The sequence below is a fragment of the Maylandia zebra genome, linkage group LG5 (genome assembly GCF_041146795.1).
Source record: "Maylandia zebra isolate NMK-2024a linkage group LG5, Mzebra_GT3a, whole genome shotgun sequence".
Classification (NCBI taxonomy): Eukaryota; Metazoa; Chordata; class Actinopteri; order Cichliformes; family Cichlidae; genus Maylandia; species Maylandia zebra.
The window spans coordinates 19285434-19299336 of record NC_135171.1 but is presented as its reverse complement, the minus strand read 5'-3'; the positions used below and the strand labels follow the sequence as shown (position 1 = coordinate 19299336).

The 13903-nt window shown below is 42.1% G+C and overlaps 2 protein-coding genes across 2 annotated transcripts; one reads left to right on the top strand and one right to left on the bottom strand.

Annotated features, from left to right (window-relative positions):
* The first annotated feature begins 25 nt into the window (after positions 1-25).
* dnajc14 (DnaJ (Hsp40) homolog, subfamily C, member 14) lies at positions 26-7373 on the top strand. The gene is made up of 7 exons (XM_004545043.3): positions 26-165; positions 1228-2592; positions 2699-2805; positions 3046-3165; positions 3293-3453; positions 3638-3740; positions 4461-7373. Exons 2-7 carry the CDS (start codon positions 1426-1428, stop codon positions 4750-4752), a joined length of 1950 nt encoding a protein of 649 aa, XP_004545100.1. The 5' UTR covers positions 26-165; positions 1228-1425; the 3' UTR covers positions 4753-7373.
* Positions 7140-13897, bottom strand: inpp1 (inositol polyphosphate-1-phosphatase). The gene is made up of 6 exons (XM_004545041.4): positions 13679-13897; positions 12772-12977; positions 12632-12692; positions 11756-11956; positions 11454-11628; positions 7140-9360 (listed from the first exon to the last, which is right to left on the bottom strand). The coding sequence occupies exons 2-6, from the start codon at positions 12973-12975 to the stop codon at positions 8868-8870; spliced, it is 1134 nt and encodes a 377-aa protein (XP_004545098.1). The 5' UTR covers positions 12976-12977; positions 13679-13897; the 3' UTR covers positions 7140-8867.
* Positions 13898-13903: the final 6 nt, after the last annotated feature.

Here is a 13903-nt window from a genome sequence, read left to right as displayed (position 1 = left end):
TTAACCGCGCGCAAACCGCGAAGAGGGAGCTGGAGGCGGAAGAGGAAGTAGAAATAAAGTGGGAAAAGGAGCCGCAGAAGAAGAAGAAGTGGCTTAAAAAAAAAACAAAACAACACCGACACTTGGATGTCTGTTAACAAACAAGGTTATACAGTTATCCGAGAGGTATATATGACATTTCATTTGTTTTAATACAAAACGCAGAATTATTTGCCTTCTTTGTTGCACTGGACGTCCCGGTTTTTAAACACGTCTTTGCGTTAGTAGCCAAACCAACCACACAGGAAGGGGAAACAGGCGTTTATATTTCAGTTAGTCCTGCTAGTAGCTAATAGTTCACTGCTGGCTCGCTAAAAGCATAAACAGTCGCCTGTTTTGTCTTCGTTTGTGGCCTTATTTAGTCGAAATGTTGCCAGGTTAACTATCCAGAGGCAAGCTAATTTTAGCCCCCGTAGCGCCTGTCTGTCATCCTGCTTGGCTGCTTCCTCATGCTAACACCAGGGCTGCCTGCTAACATTGTCCGCCTTTTAAAACATCTGGTGATTTGAACACAGTTAACATGTTAAGGGTCTGACTGACTTCTTTATACTTTTTTATTTACTGTGAAAGGTTAAAAGGTTGTTTATTAAAGGTCGGGTTTTACACACACTGCGTTCTTGTTTGGCTAACTGGATTAGCAAACAACAAAGCAGGGTAACTGCATGTAGTCTGTGTTTTCACATCTGTGTAAATACGCGTAAAAGTAGCTTCAAAGAGGGTATTTGTAACTACTTGATACTTATACAGTTGTACCGATGAAGTCGTGCAGCTACATTGCTCACTGACTACGTAACTCGTTAATTTATAGTTACCCCCTTTTGTTTCTTTTAAAACTTATAGTTTAGCAGTTATCATGCGCTCTGGTGTCAAAGCATTTGTCTTAAAGTAATGCTCTTACTTTTCAGTTGTCTGGAACGTCTAAGGATTTTTCCTGCATTTAACCCAACACATTAAAAAAAATCACTTGGAAACAAAGTTAGAGAGACAAAGTGGAGATGTGCAGAGGACGGAAAGTGGATGTTAGGGATTCTAGGGATAGTGTGAGCTAGAGAGACATGGTTTATGGCTATATATTAAATCAGAAAGCCAAAAATAACAGGAACAAGGATTCACTTATATTAAGTAGGGTGACACAGACTTGTTGTGATATCAAAACCTGGAGATTGATTCATATCTGTTGCTTTTCAGGAGCTCCAGTGCATCATGTGAGTTGTGCAAAAGCCTTTTGATACGTACAAGTGGCTGCTGATGCGGTGCACCTGAACTTGACCCACGGGAACCCCCAGTCTCGCTTTTTTATGAGAGCCTGGGGAAAATGTGGCCTCAAATTCTGGATTTAGTGAAAGTCAGATTTTACAGCGCTTCAGTCAAATTGCTGTAAGGAACATGGAAAGAGAAGCGTCTAAGAAAGAGATGGATGTTGTGGACACTGACGAGGAGTTCCCTGATGGTGTTTCGGCCTCAGTGACCAGTTCAAGTCAGTGTGAGGTTGAGGATGAGTGCGAGCAGGAGGACAAAATAGCCTATCTCAAATCTCAGGAAACCCCAAACCCAGCCACTCTACAAGACGTTGGGGCTGGTGAAGCAGAGGCCAAAGATGATATTGAGGAGGTTTCAGAAGAGTTTGAGCATGACAAGACTACAGAAAATGAGAACTCACAGGTTATAAACCAAGAAGAGGATGATGCCGCAAAGGAGCAGCACATGAATGGGGAGTCTGGTTGGAGGAACATAGGAAGTGGAAGGAAGTGCAAACTGAGGAGCAGTGGGTCAGTTTTAGAGCAGATTCAGAGAGGCAATGTTATGTCAAGTGGCGGTCGGCACAAGCAGACCCGCAGACGTAACCACCACCACTATCAGCAGAACCGGGGCCGGCGGAGGACAGGAAACCAGCTCATCTTAGCGTTTAAGGAGATGCTGTCAGAGTGCCTGAGCTTCTGGTGCATCTCCTGCATCCACATGATGATTGAGATTATTGTCACTTTAACTCACAACTGTGGAGTTGGAGTGGAGACTGGAGTTGTAAAACTTTACAACCTTGGGCAGCAGCTCCTTGTGAAGATCACTGATGTTCCTGCAATGAAGGCAGATGCGATCCGGATTCTGAAGTGGGCAAAGTGCAAAGGAGCTTGTGTGGTGGATAAAACTGTTAGGTCAGTAAAGTGGATAAAGACAGTTGCCTTATCTTGTTTCACATTTTTCTGTGCTTTGGCTATTCTGGGATTGCAGTGGGCCAAGGGGGTTTTCCTTCGTATTGGTGGGGATAGGGGAAAGCACTATTGGACGGCTTTTCAGGAGACACGCATTTGGAAAAGGATAATGTCCTTGCTGGAGAAAGCCCGAAGCCTATTCAGGAGGGATGGTCATGTACCGCCATCCGCACCGGGGTCACCTGGCAGAGCAGGAAGAGCTCAACCGGGCCAGGAGTTGGAGAGACTGCTAGCACTGGTTGAGGTACCAGAGGATGAGCTCGATCCCTTTACAGTTCTCGGTGTTGAGGTGCATGCCACTGACACTGAGCTGAAGAAGGCTTACAGACAGTTGGCTGTCCAGGTGTGAGAATCAGAAATACTTCAATTTTTACTATTACATGGCTGCTGTAGTGACTAATTTTGATTCTTTACTCATGCAACCTTTTCCTCTGTCCGTTCTCTTTCAGGTCCATCCAGACAAGAATAAACACCCACGAGCTGGAGAGGCGTTCAAAGTGCTCAGGGCTGCATGGGATATTGTCAGTAATCCGGAGACACGACGAGAGTACGAGTTGTAAGTGCACGGGGAAAAAAAATCAACAAAGTTACAAAAGAAAGAAATATTTTAATCACAATTATTTATTGTATTTTAAATCATCTTGTCAATTATTTTAATGCAATGATTTTTCTTAAGTTATTTCTGTAAGTTCTTATTGGTAAAACAACAAAACCCACTCAAGTACAGTTTGATAAATAACTGTACATTTCACTCATTATCTCCGATCAACAACTTCTCTTACTCGTTCTCATGCAGGAAGCGCATGGCAGCGACTGAGCTCTCAAAGTCCATGAACGAGTTTCTCACTAAACTGCAGGATGACCTGAAGGAAGCCATGAATACTATGATGTGTACCAAGTGTGAAGGCAAACACAAGTATGGTGTTACACATCCAGCATCGCCATCACATCATACAGCTATAAAACTGTAGCTAATCTTGTAATCTTGTGTTGTAGGCTTTCAGCACAGGTGTGTTTTATTTGTTTCCTGTGTGTGTATGAAGGCGCTTCGAGATGGATCGTGAACCCGCTGAGGCCCGGTTCTGTGCTGAATGCAATCGTTGCCATAGCGCCGAGGAAGGGGACCTGTGGGCTGAATCGAGCATGCTGGGCCTACGCATCACATACTTTGCCTGTATGGATGGCAAGGTGTATGATATTACAGGTGAGCATCAGCTGTTGTTTACCTGTCCGGCTCGTTAGTAACAAACCAGTAGTGCATCTCAGAGTTTGTGTTTACCAACAATCTTTGTTGATATTTCGACAGGCTACTGAAAAGGTACGGGTTTTTCTTGCTGATCATTTTACTCTCAGTCATGTGACCTTTTATGATACTATCTTGTTTTCAGAGTGGGCAGGTTGCCAGAGAATTGGAATTTCTCCTGATACACACCGGGTCCCGTATCACATCTCCTTTGGTTCAAAGAACAACAGCAATGCCACACGACACAGGTACATCCCTCTGGGTGAACGTTTGGATACTGTATCTAATATTTATGATGTAAAGCAGACCTTTTCTTGTCAATAGTACCTTGTCACACTCAAGAATTTAAAGCATGCATGGCTATGGGAAGTTTTTTTAGCTCAAACTTGCAATGTACACCTGGTCGTTGGTTCGACTCGAGCTTGGATCATGTTCACAACATAAACGAGCTGATCTGGAGTTCATTTGGAACTACTGACACCACTAAAGTGTCTTTTTGTGGTTGTTTTGGTCTGCACCTGAGTGCGATCTGAACAAACAAACCACACAAAGGCTCAGGTTTATCCCGCTTGTTTTTAAACATCTGCCCTTTGCCAACGGCAGACTGAGAGTTTTCCTTTTAAATGTGCAGAGAGGGGAAAATGCAAACGTTTTGGCACTAGAGAAGAAATTTAAACAAATAAGCTTTAAAATGTCTGACTTTGCTCAAATTAGATTAATGTAAACATGTTTGATATTAGTTCTTTTTATTTCTTTCTTAGTCTGCGATCTGCATTATGTTGGTGTGTATTTTACATGCATCTGGCTGTGTATGGCATAGAAGGAGCTCCCCCTTGTGTATTGCGGAAATAACAACGTTTACAATAAAGAAAGCTGTACTATTCATTTCAATTATAGTCAAAAAGGTTCCTCTCCATGCAACGACATTATTTCCCTCGACAAACTTAAATTTCCATCTTATCTTTCAGGACGCCGTCGGAGCAAGCGGCAGGTCCGACCAACCCAGCTGATTTGCAGGACTTCTTCAACCGAATCTTTAAGGGAGGACCTCCTAATGACATGGCTGCCAATGGAAGCTTCTTCCACTCAGGTTCGCCTCATCACCCACCTGGTGCTGGAGCGCCTCCCTTCTCCCCTCCTCCAAGTCAGACAGGTTTTTACATGTCGGGAGGTCACCGGCCCGAGTCCAGCGAGACGTGGGCTGAAAGTGGCAAACCCCCCAGGAGGAGGAAGAAGGTCCGCAAACCCTTCCAGAGGTGAAGTTCGCCGACTTATTAGTGTATGAAAACAGCAACACAGGGATACAAAATATAATGGCCATGTTTGTCTCTCGCCTGCCTGTTGGCATGCCAAGATCTGAACTGGAGAAGATTCAAGGGGGTCAGATCAGCCAGAGCAGAGAGAGACTGGATCACGAAGAGGAGTCTGTCAACTGAATACAAGTATTGAAGGAGGTTCTGAAGGAGGTTGCAGTGATGGTGCTTTACCTCTTAATCCACCTTACTTTTTTTTTTGTTGTTTTTGTCATTTTGGTCTTAAAGACGACTGTAGCCTTGGCATTGAAGTTCTTATCAGGATGCCGTAATTAAACCTTTTTCTTTTTTTAATCACGTCCTGCCAAATCCTTCACTGCATGATGTTTTTACCTGCATTTTAACACTTCAGTTCTCTCACTTTTGTTAACGTTTTATATAAAGTTAGCTTAAGAAATCGGCTTTTTAGGAGGGTTAAAGCCGGTGTGTACATGCATCACTGTGATTGAAAAATGAAGATACTAATCTGGCCAGCTTCACAGTCTTTAGTGTTATTGATATTAGAGGCATGTGGCTCTACTACTGAAGCTGCACATCGCCCACAATATTTCAGAAAGGAATCTAACCTAACACATCTGAGCTTAATTATTTATAAAATGGGGAGTGGTTTTAACTCACCAAAGCAGCACATTTAAGTATTTCTTTAGTGAGAAGTCATGTTGTTTTATAAGCAGGTCTAAACAACTGCTAATCTGCTTTTCCATTGAAATCAAAGGCCAAGCTGTGGTTCTGTGTCTGATTTGTAAAACAAAAAAACAGAAAGAAAAGACAAAAATATCTTAGCATGATAATTATAGAGATGCACCTCACCCCTTAAAAAGTTTTTTACCCTGAGCTTTCTGAAGTGGTAACGTTGCAATATGCAGATACTGCAGGATGTGTGGAAATGTAGCACAGCCACGTAGATTCACACCATGGTTCACACTGTTTAGACCACTTTCTAAAAATGTGAAAGTAACATCTCAAAGAGGAAATAAAAAATTTGTAATTGACTTTATTAAGCTAATCGCACAACCGAACATTTAACAGCTGCTTGATTCTAAGTAAAAATGGTTCTACTTTTTGTCCATTGCAAAGTCTCTTTTTCCTTCAGCACCGTTGGACCTTATTTTGGCTATAACTGATGTAACACTAGACAATATCTCACTATTGCAAGTAATTACTTTGCCTGGTCTTTCATTCTGGACCTACTTGTTCAGTGGCAGTTTTTGAGCCAGTCGTGCTGTTACAGAGCATCTTATAGCCGCCGCCCAGCTCAGGACACGTCAGATCTGATTCTAGTCCAAAGCGACTGCTCTTATGTCTGCTTGTTTCAGGGTGCGCCGTCATCTCAGCGACTCCTGACGGGTTTTCATAGTTGTGTCGGACGAGGTTCACGTAACCTCTAATCAGACTCTAAACGACTGATGTCCTTTTAATCCCCACGGTATTACTGTGTAAAAACAAGAAGGTGTCAGAAAAATCCCAGTTAGTTGCATTTTGTTGTTTGGTTTGTTGTTGACATGTTTCATGGTCAGAAATAACACTTTAACTTTTGTCAAAGCTTAATGAAAGAAAACCGTTGTTATTGTTTACACCTGACATGAAGATTGTGTAGTGATATGGCAATTGTATGCTATGAGGCATCTGATAAAAGCATTTCTTTTTAACATTGACAGTTGATCACGTCCATTGAGTACGTCCATTGTTGGTGATTTTATTTTTTTCCCTTTGTGTTCATTTGCACACCCACCACTGTAATAACATGAGAGGGATTTTGAACTGTCATCAGTGGTTTAGTCCAGCCAGCAAGGCTCCAGCTGCAGCTGAGTAGGAGGTGTAGCTCACTAAGCTAACAGCTCATCTACAAATCAAGATTTATTATATTATTATTATTTTTGTAGAATCTGAAAGTTAAATGAGTGACATTTGATTGCACATCCGTTACCCTCTTGACAAAGTATGTGAATGCTTTTTGTGATGCAAGGCGTGTGTTCGCCTGGAAGCTTGAAAGAAGTCTGTGTTGCAAATATAGTTTGAGCTCAACCAGGACGATGCGTTTGCCATGTTTACTTCATGTGTCAAATAGTTTTTTTTGTTATATGTATTTGACCAGTTTCCTGGACATGGGAGTAAATGAGTGTCTATCTAAAGTGTCCCTTCCTTTTTCTTGGTCCCAGTTGAAAACAAATCTGGTCCTGGTTAAAGTGAGAAAATAAAAACAGATTCCAGCTGAATTGGGGATTTGCTTCAGTTCCTGTTCAGGAAACTGGATCCACAGCTGTGACCGCTTCATGCTTGATTTGAGAACGTGCTGTGACGTGTGTTAAAGGTAGCAGTTCAAAGTCCAACAAGTTAAAGAGAGAGTCAACACAATGACCTTTTTTAATTATCTTTTCCTTAAAGTTTTTTAACAGAATATGCAGAATTATTGCAAAAAATATCAGACAATCATCAGGGTTTTTTGTAGGGACTACGGAGGCGAGTTCCCTGGCTGGTTTTAAAATATCACTTTTGGGTTTCTTCCCCCCCACTCCCCCTGCCGCTTTCTCTGGTTTCCAAAATAAAGAGGATTTCCTATATGCACAATGTCTGTTCTGTTCCCTGTTTATTAAACTTTAATTACACCTCAGATACAATGCATATCACCGTTATATCACTTTAAACATAAACAAAGTGAGGTTACACGGCTCTGTATGGCAGACATATTGATAAGAATCTGCTGCTTGCAAGCCGGCACAGATCCCGTCTTTCTGACTGGCTTAATATTTAATTTTATTGTAAACCCACACCGAGAAGGACTCTGTGGGTTTTACCTCATATGGCTTTCCCACTCTCTGACCTTTACCCCTGTTATGGCTACGAAAAAGAGGGGCCTTACAAGGAATCATTTCAGAGAGGTGCAGATAACCGCATGCCACTCAACTGTAGTCTGATTCGCTCATTTATAGCCTGTTAGATATGAAATAACGATGAAAGAAGAAAAAAAAAGTAGATCTCACTTGCCTCATTAAAGCAAAGAAAAATCTTGTTTTCAGAAGCGACCCTGCGATTACCATTACCTTTCCTGGAGTGTTCCTCAGCTGCCCAGCAGTGAGCACTCAAGCTCCTCGCAACTATATTAAACACTCTAAATGCAAAACTTAATCAATGCATGTCTGAGCTACATCACATTTACAAATATTTAGCCCGGAATGACGCATCAAAACTGATTGTTGCTCATCATCCTCCGTCTATTGCACTCAATGAACCTGAGGGGGCTATTCTAAAGAAAAAAAAAAGATAATAACGGGCAGCCCATTCTAGAATATATAAATTCAGTGCATTTCATTAATTGATAATAGTATTACCTTTGTGGTTTTGACATAAAATAACTACCCTACATGGATCTTTTGATAAATTGTCAACTACCTTAATTGCCAGCATGTTATTTTCTTCCATTTACCTGATTGATTCATAAACATCACATTTGTTTTGCTTTCTCCTTTTTCATAACCCAAGTGCCAATTGTCCTGCAAGGATCGTGTCCCTCTTGCTTCTTTCACCCCTGTGTTTATTTTCAGTTCAAAGTTAACAGTCTGAAATAAACCTCGTTTATGTTGTATTCACTGTCAAACAAGCCAAATTAGCTCCTTTCCCTTTAAGCCAACTTTATCCTGATTGGCTGGTCCTCACAAATAGAAGGTTTGAACAGTAGGCAGGTGGAGCTTCTTTATTCTCAAGCACCAGCTTAATCAACCTTTGATGACATCATAAAGATGCCTGGAAACTAAATGTTTGGAGCTTTTAATCCAAACTTTATTTTCCTTTACAAAAGTTGGAATCAGTCTCAGCTCCATCTTTGACTGAAATTCAAACATTTGCAAATATAATTTGGCTCAAAGCTGATTGTCACTTTGCGATATATATATATACACACACACACACACGACTGCATAAGCATCTGGTTAAGAAGAAGACTGTATCATTTATGAATTAAATATTTCAACCTCTACACCCATAATTTTCCTTGCCTAATATCGAAAACATGATCATGTGTATAAATGCTTCAGATCGTGCCGGCTACATCTGCTCTTCCATCATCTACAGCTTGCCCTTCAGAGCTGCGATGACAGTGTTGAGCTTTGAACAGTCTCGATAAGCCACCAGGCCGCCACGGTTAGCCCAGCGGTCAGCTCCTTTGCACTCAGTGTCAGGCTCATGATAGGTCAGTTCTGCTGTGTGATCCTGTCCTTCACTGGTCATCTGTAGACGCTTAGTCAAGTCCACCACCCCCCCACCGAGTGCTCGGAGCAGGGCGTGAGGAGCGCAGGAGTCCCACTTAAAGGTGCTTCCCTCTGAGAGGATGTAAACATCAGCCAGGCCCTCAATGACACACAGGATCTTGTAGCCGGCTCCAGAGGCGTACATCAGCTTGTCAGAGCTGCAGAGCAAGGCTAGCACACCTTTTACCACCTGCTTCTCACTGGAGCTCAGCACCACAGACAGCCCTCGATCCTCTCCATCTTTCGGCTGGGACACAGAGCAGATGTTAATGCCGTCCCAGGACACGCCCCAGAAATGCCTTCCCTTCCACCTGCAGAGAATCGGGAGTAAAGTGAGAATATCTTACTTTGAGGCTCAGAAGCTTCATCATGTCACACCATCACCTAAACACAGTGTGAAGTTTCCTGTGACATGCATGGCATCTGCTCAAACCCGTCAATCTGTTAATATTTAGCTGCAGTAGGGTGAGGTTAATATGAAATGTGTAGTTTTTCTGTAATCGTCTAATCTGCTGAAGAAAGTAAAAGGTAAATGTAGAAAATAACCTTCATAGAGAGGGATGGAAATGTAGGGAAGATTATGCTTATGTGGGATAGAATAAAAATGTTTAAACCTCAAACTATGCAGGTTACAGGACGGCATTTCCTGTGCATTCTGTGTGCACAGGAAACTAAAGACTCATGCATTTCCCCGTTTCTACCATCATTCTACGTGAATTTTATTTTGTTGAATCGAATTCCTCTGAATTCTGCATCATGCAAGCTTTGGTGAAATTTAAAGAGGTGAGCTTTCTACAGCAATACAGCTGCTGTAGCAGGGGGAATTATAGAGATCAAATTAATTTATTGTAAGAGCCCGTAAAGATACTTTTTTTTTTTTCTTAACTTGGGCGTTTTAATATTTACTGGCTTTTCACCTCCAGAGGTTGTTGCATAGATAATATAAAGTCCAGCAAAATGTAGCAACTTAATGTTTAACCCTGCCAAAGTGGAGATAGAAGAAGAAACATTGCTGTGACTCGAGTAATATAGTATACGTGGTGAAGTGCCAGGAGGATTGTCGACTAAGTGGATGGCACAACACGGGAGAGCTGTGTTGTGCCATCCACTTAGTCCAATCCTACCTAATCAGGCCTGAACTCGGCAGTCTATTTACACCTACAGTCCAGAGACCACTCTTTAAATGATGAGGAAGTGCACATCGCAGACAGGGAGGAACGCTGGTTTGAGCACGGAGTCAAGGAGGCCATTTATGGGTAAAGAGAACGACCATCACCAGCAACCAAAAACAACATTAACTTCCTTACCAGGGTGTGTGAGCATGCATCACTTTTTAGTGATTACTCACTAGGGATGAGTATCGAAAACCGGTTCTTGTTGAGAACCGGTTCCCACTGTTTCAATTCCTTGGAATTGTTTGCCATTTTTGCAAACGATTCCTTTATCGATTCCAGTCGCCCCGAATGACGTCACCACGTTGCGGAGCGTCATTTACCTGGCAGGAAACATGGCGGCTCAAACGCTCAAAAGTTTGGTTATACTTATCGAGAACAGATGACAACAGGGCAACTTGCAATACTTGCAAAGTAGATATTTCATTTAAGGGAGGAACCACTACAAATATGCAAAAGCATTTGCTCACAAAACACGTGATAACCTTAAATGAATGTCGTGTTTTTAATTCCGCTCCGGACTCGTGAATCTCAACCCAGCAGCAGCGGTAACGTTTGCACGTCCTCTCCCGTTAATGCGGCAGGTAAATAATCAACTAACAGTGCATATTATGTTAGCGCGATCTACCTTATTACAAAACCTGCTATTACTGTGCATTTAGGTGACCATGATGAGAGAGACAGAGTCTGGCTCAGATGCTGGCAGTTCTCACTGCAGTCTACCGGTAGCGTCTCCTTTCAGGCCAGGATAGACGAATGTCACCGAGCAGTGACTAAGTTTGTGGTAAAAGGCTTGCACCCATTTGCAGCAGATGCCCCTGATTTTCGGTAAGTGAATGTGTTTAATTGTAGGCAGGGACATTACTGGATATTCTTGTGTAATTGCTACAGAATAATTTATGTTATACTTTGATATTGCTACAGAAGAATATTTATTTTATTATTTTACATTTACAATTTTTTTTCTTGGGGACCCTGTGACACCTCATTGAAGAGCCGTAGCCTGTGGATCTCTTAAGATCTCACTGTTGGGTTTGTAAGGCCATGTTACTCAATTTCTATCTTGTTCAAAGAGAAGATATAAAACAAAGTTCTAAGCTAATCGACCTTAGTGTTCTCCTTTTTAAAAAAAGAATCAATAAGAGAATCGATAAAGAATCGAATCGTTAAACAGAATCGAAAATGGAATCAGAATCGTGAAAATCTTATCAATACCCATCCCTATTACTCACCCCCCGCCTGCTGGATCTTTGTGGTGAAACGGCTGATTGATGACGCCCATGATGGGCTCGCCTGTGCTCCGCAGGTAAACGCCGATGAGAACCAACGCACAGTGCAGACCCGATGGAGACAAGCGGCCTTCCTCCAGCTCCTTCTCTCGGCCCTGTATGTACTGGCTGGTAGCATCTAGAGTATTTAAAAAAAAAAAAAAAAAAAAAAAAAAAAAAAAAAAAAAAAAAAAAAGCACAATAAAGACAAACTGAGCTCCGACATGAATGCTGAATGGGATTGTGGTAAGAGGTGAGCTCTTCACCTATGGGATCGATCCAGATGCCGAGCTCAGAGGGGCTGAGGGAAACAGTCAGGCCATCAGTGTTTGCCTCGACGGTCGCCGGGTCTTGGTGGATGGCTTTAGCCAGCAGAGAAGCTGCTGTGTGGTCACCGTCAAGCACGGTGGCCAGCAACGCCGCCGTCTCCTCCGCTGTGCTACAAACCGTGACTATCACACTCTCTCCTGGTGGCAGAGACAGAGACTTTGATTACTTTACAACAAACCACTTCAAATGTTTCTAATGTGCAAGGTGCAGCCATGGTAAATATTTAGACAGCAACATATTAATGTCTTCACTATGTACTCATAGATTAAAGTAAAGATCATTTGCCAAGTGTATATTTAGCTCCTCTAGATTTTAATATGAAGGTAGGCTGATTATCATCATGGTTATTATTACACAGCACATCTTAATGCTGGATGTTATATTTATGAATCTGCACTCCTGAGACAAAAGCACAGCTGGGGCTCCCCCAGAATAATCCTGAGGCACACCTGACAAACTCATACACAGGACTCATTAGAGTGCATGGAGGATTCAAGGTGTGCACATCTGTAACAGCACAGCATTGGATCAGATTGTCCTGAAGTAGACACTGTTGCTCTTAAAATGCTTTTTAGAAACAAATATTATTATTTTTTAACAACTTGTAGACATCAGTGGTTCCAATTTTGGGAATTTTAAGGTGCCCAGCCCAGCTTTAAGTAACTCTATCTAATGTAGGGAAGGAGTTCTAGATCTGGCAGGTGAAAAGAGGCATTAGTGATGCTCAAATTAGACTACAAAAGTGCCCTAGAGCAAAAGCTGTTGTTCTTGGCCCAGGGTGTAGTGTGTTATGTATAATATTAAGAAATTACCAAGCCCGTTTTCAAACTTGTTAGACTCCTCGCCATGAATGAATTCAGCCATGTCAGGGAACTGGACAAAAGAAAAATGACACAATTACAATGCAACATGCGGTCTGATCTTGGCCGGCTTCACAAAGACTTGTCCTTACCTGAGCGCCAACATCATGCCGGATCATCTCCTGAATCACCACATCGGCGAGCGTCTTGAAGTCTTGGACGAACTTCTTGTTCTTGTCATCTCCGGTCTTTTCTTGCACAAGGAGCTGGAAGAGGGGAGCCTCCTGCCTGCAGACCCGAGCCACGTTAGCAGCCTTTTCAGCCACCTTGAGCAGCAGCCTCAGCAGATCAGCCATGCCTGAACAGAGAAAGAAGAGCAGAGAGTTCAGTGAAACCGACCAAAAGAAGGAAAGTGTGTGTACGAGTGTGGGAGAGAAAAAGAGATGAGGGCGGTCACAGCTTGCACACTAGGCTAATTATAGACTCAAAATGAAAACAGGGCACTTCTGAAAGAAGTGAGTGTGAGAGAGTGATGTGACTATGCAGCAAGTTTCAGGGATAATAAGGCCAAATCTGCAGATTACGACTTTGAAAGTATGAAACACTTAATAAAAAACAACAACAACAAAAAACAAAAACACCACCACCACAAAAAAAAAAAAAAAAAAAAAAAAAAAAATCAACAGTCACCATCTTAGTCACAGTCTTAGGAGGGAAATACCAAAAAGCAGCAATTAGGTCTGCATTAATCACTACTCAGTGCCAATAAGACACCTTTGAATGCTATTAGTAATCTTAAACAGCAAGACAGCCTCTTTTCCGGATATGGGGAAAAAAAGCATCAGTTTAAGCTCAATTATATAAATATTTACAAATAAATATAATTGTACAGAGCTCTCCGATAAACCGCTGCCAAAAAGGTCAGCTGAGGTTTAACGAGGTATTTACGAGCAAAGGAATACGAATGCGAAGAAAAACTAGAGTGGAATAAATGAAAGCCTACTAAACACCAGGTTAAAAACTGCCTCTTTTCCTCTCGTGTGTCCCTCTTCTCATTACCTGTGGGGGTTTTTTTTGTTAGTGCTCCAGTCACCAAATGAGGATGTTTCCAGGAGACAAGAAGCAAAAACGAAAAAAAAAAAGGCGTGGACTTGGTGTAAATTACGGTTTTAAAGCTCTTAATTAACCCGTAGAACTGCCTGCTCTGGCTTCTTTACGTCAGTGCGAGTTTCCGATCGAAGAAGGGCGGACGGCACCCTCACATCTAGGCTGACAAATACAAGG